At 49.6% G+C, this 12,572-nt stretch overlaps 1 protein-coding gene across 3 annotated transcripts in view; it reads right to left on the bottom strand.

The window, feature by feature from the left end:
* KCNA6 (potassium voltage-gated channel subfamily A member 6) overlaps positions 1-10,157 on the bottom strand; it is a 36,764-nt gene extending 26,607 nt beyond the window's left edge. For all 3 annotated transcript variants that reach the window (XM_053920992.2, XM_053920993.2, XM_053920991.2), the window contains exon 1: positions 4,685-10,157. In XM_053920992.2, the coding sequence (XP_053776967.1) occupies positions 7,856-9,448 (1,593 nt within the window). In that variant the 5' untranslated portion in view covers positions 9,449-10,157 and the 3' untranslated portion in view covers positions 4,685-7,855. The remainder of the gene's footprint in view (positions 1-4,684) is intronic.
* Between the last annotated feature and the right edge of the window lie 2,415 nt (positions 10,158-12,572).

The following is a 12,572-nucleotide window of genomic DNA, read 5'->3' as shown; positions in this document are numbered from 1 at the left end:
GAGTTTATTTCCTGCTACAGCCTCATTGGACCTTTCAATCTCACAAAAAGCAAATGGAGTTAGCTTCCTTATTTTGCAGATGACAAAACTGAAGCTTGGAGAGGTTAAATGAGGTGCAGCTAATAAGTGGTGATTCAGACCAAACTCCTAAGGCAAGCCAGCCAAGAAGCTCTGAACTTGGGATGGGGAGGGTCGTCCCGCTGCGTGTCCTGGGCTGGGTCCCCCATGGGAAGCTGCAGTGGCTGTGGGAATGAGTTGAGCATCAATAGAGCATTCTGGCCTGAGTAGGGACCCCCAGTGAGAACTGAGGAAGCTCTCTAGTCACAATGGAAGCAAAGGGACATCCACAGGAGTAGGGGAGCCGGCTTCTTCTGACTCCAGGGTTTCCTGACTCCTCCCTCTGAAAGGAGGAAAGGGAACCTGGGGAATGGAATGCCACAGGGTATTCCCACATGCAGAGTAAGGGGAAAGGTGCAGTGGGGTGTGAAGGTGGCTGGGGAACAGCGGGATGCTGAGGACGAGAACCAGGGGAGCTAGGATTTTGAAGCCCACAGAAATGATGCACAAAATCTCTGAGCCAGGGGTCTGGCTTATGGGTTGTGTCCCCAGGGCTAACTGTGAGACCCTGTATTTGTTCCAAGGAGGAAGACGCTGGGAAGTATGTGAGGAAGGCTCTAGTGGAGTGCCAACCTCTGGGACTGCTAAATTGTGAGGTGAGGAGAACAGAGGTGATAGTGAGGGAAGGCTCTATGGAAAGATGTAACACAGCTATGTGCTTTCAGGGTTCCACAGGGAAAAAGGCAGAGGACACCCGCTGGTTTTCCATCAGAGATAAACTGGCATTAAATAAAAGCCGGCATACACATTCAGGAACTATGAGTCCATTCTGTCTTCTTGTTTAGTACCAGCCAGACACACAGCACCCTGCATTGTATTATATCTCCCCTGAGGACGAGGAACACACATGAGCTCTGTGCCCTTCAACATGCCCTCTGAGCCTCAGCTGTCTTACATGCCAAAGAGGAAAACAATGCCTGACCTTGCTACCTCATTTAGTTGTTGTAAGGGAATAATAATGATAATAACAGCTAACCTTTGTAAAGTGCATACATATTGTAACATAGACAGTGTACCTAGTGTCCCCCAGTGTGCTGCACAGTGCTGCATATTACATAAACAGTGTACATATACAGGGTCCGGCACAAATAATGCTCCTTCTTTTTAAAAAATCTTTTATTACAAAATCATAAGCATGTAATTCTGTAACATAACAAAAGCACACTCACTGACATTTTAGGTGAAATGTTCAAATTGCTGTCCATCTTGTGTGAGACATTCACGTACCCTACCAGCCACACTCAGGAAAGCCTTACTTCTGCCAGACCCTGTATTAACCCAATCCTCAAAACACCCCTATCAAATTGGCAGTCATTGACCCCCCACTTGACAGAGAAGGAAACTGAGGCACAGTGCAGTGTCAGAACTTGTTCAATATCACCTAGCAGGGCCAAGGTGGGATTTGAACCCAGAAAAAGCTGGCCCCAGAGCCCATGCTCCTAACCTCTTTGTTATATGACATGATGTCTGAAAGTACTGAATGTGCTTTAAACAAATGGTGCATTCTCATGCTTGTTAAGCCTACTGCCACTAGGGAGGAAAGCAGAGTGAGAATTCGCCGGGCGAGGATGGCACCTCCAGCCTCAGAACTGCAATCCCTCACCGTGCCAGGCTTCCCAGAGGTGAGGGAAGGGACAGCAGGTCCTCTGGCTCCTCCCAGTGCAGGACTGTCTTCCTATGTTCTTTCTCAAAGCAAAATGTCTCTACTGCCAACAGAGGGTTTGTCTGTCTCCTGGAGACAGCGGTTGTCAAGCCTGAGAGAACAGCAAGCATGTCAAAAATAGCAGCGCCAGCAGACTGCGTGGCTGCAATTTCCTTTTGAAATGTCGACTTAGCTCTCGCCAAAAGAGCCAGGGTCTGTCTATGCTCCCTGCAGCCTGCAGCTGAGGCTGCTTAAGGTTCCAAGATGTTTGCTAGGGGTGGGCAAAGAGTGTCTGCTGAAAAGTCCTCTCCATAGCAACAATGATGAGATTGGAGCTGTGTTTAAAAAAATGTATTTGTCATAAACTCCACCATGGCTAGGCCCCAAATAGGTTAAGCAATAGCCAAGGTGAGACCAGTAATAATGATACAAACTACAGTGTGGGCCCCCTTTTCTCTTTGGTTCTGGAACTGAGGGAGTCACTGTCCTGTTTGGATCACCTTTCGAAAGCAGTCACTGCTAGGTTTAACCCACTTCCCCTTAGGCTGCCAAGGGGATGGGGACCAAGAAGGGAGGAAGAGGCTGACTAAACTCCTTTCTCTGGGAGTGCAGAGCAAATGGACGTGAAAGACACAACAATCTCCAACCCCTCAGAGACCTCTCATTCAGACAGAAAAGTTCGTCGCGAGGCACAGTAACATAAGGACTAGGAGCCCATCTGTTGTTATCCCCCGTGGCCTGACCCTGGGAAGATCCATCTCCTGGTTAGCCCCAAGCTCCAGGCCTGATTCTGTCATGAGGCATCTGTGCAATCTGAGGGGGCCGGGTATGAAGTAGGACGGAGAGAGGAAATCCTACAGTTTAAAGAAGGGATTTCTTTTCCTCCCCCATGTGACCTTGATAAGCTAGAACTAGACTGCACTTTGCTTCCTGGGGCAAGAACATACAGCCACAACCAATCCAAGCCAGGGCACCAGTGCCAGCCAAACTGTCCTGGGGGACAGTATTCTCTGGGAATCTAGTTGGCATTTACATACAGATGCCAGGCAACAGAAATACTTCCAAAGCAAGGGTTCAGCCAGTGGAGAGAGGAAAGATAAGCAGCAGGACTGGAAGGTGTCATGTGAGGAAAAGCACCAAGGGGAGGGAAGGAGGGGGTCAGGGAGTGAAAGGCAAGCAAGAGCAAGAGAAGAGCTCTTCTGTTTGCCCAGAGTACCTGACTGCTGGGCCCGGCTCCGCAGGCAGTGAAGGGCCAATGACTGCTGCAGGGAAGGGGAGGAGGACAGGAGGATGAAGCCCTGACTCCCACGTGATTTCTTAAGGAAGTCTATGTTTGCGGGTGCTGAGATTAGGTGGGGTATTTGGGTTTGCTTGTGGGGTTTTTGTTGTCTTTGCTTTTGTTCTGCCAGCAAAGTACCTTGGACAAGTTCACTGCCTTAGGCCTATGTAATAAATAATTTCCACCATAGTTATTGTAGTTTAATAATGCTAACTATACTCTACATTTACCAAAAATAGTTCAACCTGTCTTCAGAGTGAAAACGAACAAATACGCAAATCCAACCATGGTTTAATTGTCCAAAAAAAAAATAATAATAAAATCAGTTCTTGGAGCTATATGTGAGTAGCAAGGAGCAACTGTGTGAAAGGCTCTGAAGTGTCCCCATGTGGCAGAAGAAAAAGTTATCCCATCCTGGTTACTAATTTGGTCCACCTTAAAGATGCTAAACTCGATTTTTAAATCCAAACCATTCCCCCAGCCAAGATGTGATTTTCCCAGATTATTGTCACATTTTTTCACAATCAATGATGCTTTGGGTTAATTTATAGAGTTGTGCAACCCTCACCACAATCCTGCTTTAGAAAACTTCCATTGCCCTCCCCTAGAATCCCCCATCTCTGTCCTAGTGCAGGCGGGACTACCCCGTACTCCCCGACCTCCAACAAGGACATGACACTAGCTCTCTTACAGGCTGGTGGGTGGATCTTATCCATCTTTTCAAGGGGTGTCCCCTGCACCTCGAACCACTGGATTTATGTCCTAGCTTTTGTTCTGCCTTCAGTGCACAAGAGAGACAGCTGGGTGCTCTGAGAACCTTCCAGTGAACTTAGGGCAGTTAGGAGGTCACCCCTGAGTTAAGGCTTTTTCTAGGCTAATTCCAATCTTATACCTTCCTAAGTTATCTTTTCTCTGCGTACTTTATTAACTCTACTGTTTCTATGTCTTGAACACCCCTATAAGGATTTTAAGGTTGAGAGACCCTAAGATGAATGTATTTCAGTGCTATATGGCAGAGTATTTATCTGAGACTTATCAGGTGTTCTCTCTCTCCTCCTTGCAGGTTCAGAACATTTCTGGAAGATACTTTTCTAAACCCACAGCTATCTCATCTTGCTTGGTAAGTTCAGGACTTCCATCCACAGAGGTGAGCATGGTAGGAACAGATGTTCTACTGCGATGTCAGGGGAAAAGGGAACCTGGAGAACAACTTTCTTAGCAAACACAGCTAGTCCTAGAGTCCCAAACGTGACCTCTGCAGAAACCTATAGGTGCTCCCAGCCACTAAAATGGTGACGAGGGGGAGAGAGAAAGAAAGATACGCACAGAGGGAAGAAGAGGTTAAAACAACAGAAGGGAAATATGAGAAGAAAAAAATGCAGAGCAAGGGAGGATGAAAAGAAAGGGAAGATGCAAAGAAGAGGCGATTAGAAAGGGTGGGGCAGTAGGAGAAGAGAAATAGAGAAGAAGGAAACTGAAGTAGATGGAGTCAAAGAACATGCACAGAGAGACAGCAAGGCGGCTGCTAAGTAAAGGAACCCCAAGCCCAGATTTTCCCCCAACCCTCTGCCCAGCCCTCCCCACCCTGAGTTCTAATTCAGCCCACAGGACTGAGCCCATACAAATTCCCCAGCAGCAGAACCTACCTCAGATGCGCTGAGGGCCAGCTGTCCCTTTCTCTCATCTTGGGGATGATCGGGCAGGAGGACTGCTGCACGTCTCTGTTGAGCCTAACAGATCCAGGAAGACCTTGGGGAGCTCCTGCCGGCTGGAGTCAGGTATAAGGATGGCCTGAACTCGGCCTTTGCTGGCAGCTGTGAAATCACCACCCCAGGGTTCTTGGGGTGAACAGCAACACAGGGTGAATAGTCTCTTGGTGCTCAGGGCACAAAATCCACATGAATAGGCTCAGAGTCAGAGAGGGATCACTTGGCGAAATCCTCCACAGAAATTAGGTCAGGTCACAGCCTCTCAGTTTTTCTTCCACATCTTAAGAAGAACCACCTATGAAATTCCCCCCAGGAGCTAGACTGTTCCCTGGCGGGGGGGGGGGGGGGGTAGGGAGATATAATTTCTCTCCATCTCTCTTAGATCTGGGAGGAGCCTCTCTCTGAGGAGATGAAAACTCCATGACACTACTATGGATTAAAACCTTATGACTCTTGGGAGAAACAAGTCCCCTCCAATGCTCCCCTTGTCACTTTGAAAAAGATAATATTGACATTGGTTTAACTGGCAGTTGCTCAGCATTCAAGTTTCTGAAGAATCAGAGATGAGATGAGGCAGCTTTGATTACTAGGTAGGAAAACCAGGAAGAAAGGTCCAGGTGCAAGTTTTAGGGACCTGCTTTTTCAAAGGTCACGCATTCCTGTCCTGGCACTACCAGTCTCTAACCCGATATGGGGAGATGTCCCATTTCAGAAGCTAGAGATATGTAGTCTCCTATTCTCCCTTGCTGCCCAAATCAGAAGATAGAACAGACTGGAAGGTTGCTACAGCAACCAGAGTCCCTGGAGAGCCCAGCACTCCACAAAACCTTTACTTTTGGGCACGGTCTGATTTTAAAAGGAAATGTTTTTTATTAGTGATGGTGATGAAGATGATCACATACACATATACAGAGACACATGCCTACTTGTTCCAACATGTACCCTCGGCTGGGCCCTTCTTCTTTCCCCAAATGCTCAGGAGTAACTGAACAGATTGAGAAAGCAGCACTTTATGGCCCCACAGCAGGTTTCTGAATCATGAACTCCTCTATCTCCTACTGTGTTTCAGGTTTGGAGACGCTAAGCTCCCAATCAAGGTGGCCTCTGGTCCTGGAAGGATCCCCCGGAAACTGCCTAAAGAGTAACCTCCTTTCTGAAGGGTAAGAAGAAAGACAGGCCAGTTCAAGAGACTAAGAAGGGATTTAAGGAACTAAAGGCCCAGAGTGGCCTATTCTTGGGCTTTGGATCCAAGGCAGTAACTCTAGGGTAGGGAGACGCTTTGCTTATGGGAGATGGGAGACAGGATAATGAACTAAAAATTGAGTCCATTACCAAAATCCACACATTTGCATAGCATCCCCAGCTTCCCAAATGAGTTCATTGAACATTCCCCATGAGGTAGGGAGGGGAAGACATTGATGTTCCCATGTAATGGGTGGGGAAACTGAGGCACAAAGAAGGTGGTGCCAAAATTACCCTGTAATGCTATGGCAAAATCCAGATTGAGATCTGGCACTCACAGGAGCCATAGTGTCTCTCAAGAAAACCCTCAAAAGGCTGTCCTTCATAAGTTGCTCTTTGAGAAAATTTTCTTAAAAAAAATTCTCATCCAAGAGTCTTAAAGCATAGATATAAAATTAAAAACATGTTAACAGTCCTTTTGGTTTCTGAACTATACCCAAAAGAGCTCAGAACAGTACATCACAGTTTATCAAGGCAGCAAACAAATGGCAATGTTACCCAGAGAGAAATGAGGGGAGGGGGGCAGTGTGATGGAAGGCAGGAGTTTCACGATGGAAGGAGATGGTTTAGTCCAGTGGTGACTCTCCACCTCTCCTTACCAGTTAGAGCAAGTCAGATGCAGCTCCAAGGGGCAGGGCAGGCAAATGTTTGCTTGACTCGGTGAAAAACCTCTAGCAGTGTGGTTGTTGGCAAAGAAATAATGCTTCTTCCTTACTCTAAACCACCTATTCCATTCCCAATAAGACAGGAAGACCCCCACACTAGCATGTGATGTGTGCTTTCATCTGTCTGCAGGTTTGAGCTGGTGTTTGTTTCAGAAAGCCTTCAACTGTCCTAAATCAAATTCCCAAGAGGAAGGGTGGAGAGCTAGAGAGGTTGGGGGAAAGCAAGGGAGAGAAATCTGCCATCTGCAAGAAGATTCCTCTGCTCCTCTGAGATGACAATATCTGTTTAAGTGACACCTCTCTTCAGATATGTGGACATGCCAGTTGCCTGACTCTATTTGGCCATTTCTCCTGGCTGTGTGGTTCCCTTTTGCTAGTTACTCTGCACAGGAAGGCACTTGCACATAGAGTATTTGGGTCTGAGAAAGAACCTTCCTGGAAGCTAGAGAGAGTCAGGGGATCATCGGGGGGGAGGGCAGGGCTAAATGTAGACCAAATACTGATGTCTACTGTGCCAGAATATACCTGGAAGAATCCATTGGCCCCTTTGGTCCAGGATTCACATTAATGTCCTCCAGATGGCCAAGTTTAATTGTAGTTCCTCTAATTCCACCCAAGATTGAGATGAGTAACATATTTTGAGGCTGTGCATCTAAAGGCTCTCCCAAGGGCCCTCTGCAGGCTGACCAGCAGGTGTTACAGGGCCCTGGAATGAAACCACAAGATGAGTATGGTTTCTATCCTCCAGCTTCTGTCAGATACCACCTGGCCAGAAGCTAAGACAAGTGCATGCCCCAAAGCAAAGGACACTAAGGAGAGAAACAAGACCCAGGTGTAACCTGGTTTCCATCCAATTGGCATTGCCATACCTACAGCTATTAGAAGTCTCGAACATGAAAAATCAGAGTCTTGAAGGAAAATCAGACAGAAATCTCACCCACGTAACAGAAGATAGGCATGAATGGGTGGCACCATTGGCATTTCAAAAATATCACTTAGATGGATAAAACTTGAATGCTGCAGGGACCAAGCAACAAGGTTGACAGTCCAGGTATTTGGTCCTGGATGCCATGCACTGGGGATTGGGGAAAGAGTCAGGAAGTCACCTGAAGCTCAGGTGAGAGTTGTGGAGAATGAGAAGGAACCCTAAGAAATTATTTGCTCAGGGTCACCCTTCTCAAGCAGGCCCTTCCTGCATTGGTCAAACCTCAGTGAGCATCCTTCTCTCTGCATACATCCGATGTGGAGTGGGAAGGTAGCTGGGTCTCCGTTCCCGGGTGGCCTCAGAGAATTCAGGCTTGCCAAGTCCATTGTCGGCTGCCTTTAGGTCCGGTGCAGGTTGCCCACAAGTGACATGGGTGTACTGGCCTTGCTCCTCCTGCTCCGTCTCCCGGTGGTAGAAGTAGTTGAAGTTGGAGACAATGACGGGCACCGGTAGGGCGATGGTGAGGACCCCAGCGATGGCACATAGCGAGCCCACGATCTTGCCGCCAACTGTCATGGGGTACATGTCCCCATAACCTACTGTGGTCATTGTAACCACTGCCCACCAGAAGGCATCCGGGATGCTGGGAAAGAGTGAATCATCATCATCAGCCTCTGCGAAGTACACAGCACTGGAGAAGAGGATGACTCCAATGAAGAGGAAGAAGATGAGCAGTCCCAGCTCCCTCATGGAGGCCTGCAATGTCTTGCCCAGGATCTGCAGCCCCTTCGAGTGGCGGGAGAGCTTGAAGATGCGGAACACCCGGACCAGGCGGATCACTCGGAGGATGGCCAGGGACATGGCCTGCTGCCCGTTCTGGCCACCCCCTCCACTGGCTGACTGCTGCTCCTGCTGCTGCACCAGCTCGGTGCCCAAGGTGATGAAGTAGGGGAAGATGGCCACCAAGTCGATGATGTTCATGATGTTGCGGAAGAAGGCTGGTTTGCTGGGGCAGGCAGAGAAACGCACCAGGAGCTCAAAAGTGAACCAAACAATGCATAGAGTCTCCACCAGAAAGAACGGATCGGTAAAGAAGGAGCCCCCAAGAGTACTTAGTGAGGATGAGCCTCCTGCCCCCACTCCCCCAGGAGCCATGCCAGGATGAAATGTATAGGTATCATCTTCATCCTCCTCTTCCTCCTGATTCCCCCTGGAAATTGGAGAGACTCTGCTCACACCACCACCATTGCTTCCACCTCGACCATCTGCACGAAACTGGGGCAAAGTCTCTAGGCAAAAGATGACGATGGAGATGAGAATGACCAACACAGAGACGATGGCGATGCCCCTGGCGGGCCCAGAGCTCTCTGGGTACTCGAAGAGAAGCCACACCTGGCGCTGGAAGGGCTGGGAGGGCAGAGGCTTCTCGTCCTCACCACCTTCGGGCAGGCAGCCCTCGTCCTCCCGGAAGGCCGCCAGGGCCTCATCCCCCAGTTGGTAGAAGCGGATCTCCTCCAGGAAGATGTCTAGGGGCACGTTGACCGGCCTCCGCAGCCGGCCTCCCGACTGGTAGTAGTAGAGGATGGCGTCGAAGCTGGGCCGGTTGCGATCAAAGAAGTACTCGTTCCTCAGGGGGTCGAAGAAGCGGACACGGCGGCCTGGGTCTCCCAGCAGAGTGTCGGGAAAGAGCGACAGGGTGCGCAATTGTGTCTCAAAGCGCAGCCCGGAGATGTTGATCACCAGCCGCTCGCTACTACAGCAGCCCCCGCCCGCGTCGTCCTCCGGGAAGTCTCCCGCATCCTGTTGCTCCCCCTCCGGCCCACGGATCTCCCCCGGCGCCGCCTGCGTAAGGGATTTCTCCGACCTCATGTCCTCCCCGCCAAGCTCTGCCCGCCACTGGAACAGCGCCCCCGACACAACCTCTGGAGCGCAGCAGCGCTTCCCAGCGCCCGGCTGCGCCCTCTTTCTAGGGTGGGGCTCGCGCTCCTCCAAGCTAGTTGTCTGACCTGCGGTTGGGTCCGTGAGCCCTGAAGTCCTGGTCCCTGCAAGGCTAGTTCAGGGGAGGTGCCCAGGGTGCAGAGGATTTGGCTCTGCGCCTCCAGTTGTCCGTGCCTGGGTGCTAGAGCTTACTGGGATACCTGGAACAGCAAACTGGCGCCTATGATACTGGATGTCCGAAAAGACGCTTGGCTTCGCCCGCTCGGTGCCTGAGACTGGGCTCCGGGACGCAGGGGTCCGCAGTGGGAGCACTTCCCAGCTCCCACTGCTCTTCTCCAACAGCTCAAGCCCCCAGACTGCCGTGGGTACCGAAGCGCCAGATGCGCCACCCTCAGGCTCCGCTAAGACTCCTGGCGGGGCTCGGCCTCCGCCCTACGTCCACCGCAGGCTCCGTCTAGCCAAGGTCGCGGTTCCCGCGCCACAGCCGCCACCTCCTCTCTATGGGCCTAGCCGCAGGCCTAGGAAAGGGCCCTGGGGTTGCCCCGGCGCCGGGGCGCGGGGGACCCACCTCCCCACCGCTCAAGCCTTTGCTGCAGCCACCGCAGCTGCAGCGGCTGGGCTCTCCGCTCTGTCCTTCCTTCCCAACACACACTCCCCAAGTGACGTGGCAGGCCCCGCCTGCTGCCCCCTCCCACCCCACTCCCACATCACACCCCTCACCCGGCCAGGGGCTGCTGCGAGCCAGGGCGCTGCGGGAATAGACACACACTTGGCTCACCAGTAATCTTTCCCGCGCTCTCCCGGCACGCCTCTCCCTTTACACGATCACATTCACAGCCCCCCTAAACAAGCACCGATATCCTCATACCACACCCCCTCCGCTCCCACAATCAGCTTTTCTCATTGTCAGTTTACAGCGTTGACCTGCGCAGTGCATTTCATCAATAAGAAAACACACGACACCCCATCACATGCACGGAGCACTGTGCCTGCACTCATCCAGAAATTTAATGAAAAAATCAAATCATATTTTGCCCTTTGTGCTTACAAAGATCTACTTGCTAGTTCTCCAATCTCTACTGAAAAAAAAAAAGTAGAGGAAGCATTTTTGAGATTTCTTGAGAGCTTCCAACTTAAATTGTACTCCAGTGTAAGTCCCCAGAGAACCCCATACCTCCCTTTGCAAACCTGGGAGGGCACGGCTGCAAGTTTCCTAGGACTGCAAGGTGAGAGTAAAGGAAGGGAGAAGAAGTCACCCATCAGAAGTTTTCCATGGGAGTCGGGAGTCCTGGGAGCTTAGGTAGCAGGCCCAGTGAAGAATGAACCAGAAGATGGTGGCATCTCAGAGGGAAGTGCAGCCTGGAATTCATTTGCTCCCAGTCTCCCTGGGAAGGCATTCGGAATGTCTGCTTATAGTGCAGACATGAAAAGGAGTGGGGGGAAAGGATATGTAAGAGTGTTGATAAAAAATAATAGCTATGTTTACTGAGCATCTAGTACATGCCGGCTACAATCTAGGTGCTTTACCTGTGCTCTCTCCCTCACTCCTCACAACCCTACGAGAAAGATGGTCTCTGCTCTAGGTAGTGTTACAGGGAAGACCCAGCTGGCCGTATTTGTGTAGGGACCAAATTTGTTGTTGATTATTTCCCCAACTCTCCAGGAGGGAGGTGGTGAGAATGGTTTTCCATCCATTCCTGCCAAAGACCATATGGCCTCTTGCCACTAGATTAGATAGGTTGGTGTCTGGTGGGGAAGGGCTGGTCTGATCTTTTCAGACTGCCACTCCCAGGTAAGCTTAGCATTTGCTCCTCTGTGGCTCAGTTTTCTCTTTTGGGGTGTCTATGGCCAAATTAACAGGCTGAAACTACAAGGTGTTTTTGTGTTGCTTCTTCCACATATTAGATCATTCGTCAGCGTTCCTTGATGATAACGATGGGAATGATAGGTCAAGGTACCACAAGATGCATGTAAGAATTCTTTGCATTGCGTGACTGAAAACCACAGTGGCTCACTCCCAGAGGAGTGGAGGAATAGAGAACAAAGTCTCAGACTTAGGGATGTGTAGAGAAGAGGTCAGGTGGTGGGTGGGCAGTAGAGAGACTAGCATATCACCGAGTCTTCATTCTCTGGTCCCGTCCCTCACCAGGCTTGCCAGGCAATAGTTCCTGCCTCCTTTCTATGCTTGTGCTGTTGGTTTCCACTCTCTCCTCTCACCTTGCATGTTTCAGCAAAAGGCGAGAAAGAGCAAGTGTTCCAAGTCACCCAGTTGCTAGTTTTCCTATTTACAGGCTATGTAATTAAGCAATTTAGACTTCACCCAAGTAAGTTGTTCCATTCAAAAATTATTTTTAAAGGAGAGAAAAGGAAACCAATAACAAATATAACATGGAAGATACTGTTTTACTCTTGTCCAATTATCTGTAATTATTTTCTGGGTTATAAATTGATTACTTATGATTCTTTTTGTCTTTGTCTTCAAAATTTGTGATGAAATATTCACTTGCATGTTTGTTTTTATTATTGTCATTTTTATTCACGAATTTATCAACTAGGTCAACAACTCTTCAAAACAACCCTTGGAGGCACATGGGCCAGAATCTGCATTCTGCCAGAAGGACACACAATCTAATGTGGTGGCAGGAGCCACCCTTCCAGTACCCCTTGGGTTAAGCCCGCCAAGCCACAGGCAGAGCTGATGTTCCATGTTTGCCTTTACATGAGGCATAAGGCTGTGCCCTGAGAGACACAGGGAGGTTCCCCTGGAGGGCAAAGCCATTAGCAAAGTTATGAATCAGAATTCTGTTTTTAGTTCTTTTGTGAAAGAGAATCATTTCTTACCTTTAGAAAAGCCCTGTGCCTAAATCATTCCTCTCCAGAAAACAGCAAGGGTAAAATCACACCTTCAGAAGTGCCAGTTCCCAGGTGAAGGAACACAAGCAGCATGACCCATTCCAGACAGCGACATTTCCCCAGAATTCACTGAGCACCGATTTCATGACAGCACAGATCTTCCTTGTTGTATCTGAATTCAGACATTTGCAATGATGGTAGG

The sequence above is a fragment of the Desmodus rotundus genome, chromosome 3, assembly GCF_022682495.2.
Source record: "Desmodus rotundus isolate HL8 chromosome 3, HLdesRot8A.1, whole genome shotgun sequence".
Taxonomy (NCBI): Eukaryota; Metazoa; Chordata; class Mammalia; order Chiroptera; family Phyllostomidae; genus Desmodus; species Desmodus rotundus.
The sequence above is the reverse complement of the archived record's forward strand: the minus strand, read 5'-3'. Positions and strand labels throughout refer to the sequence as shown.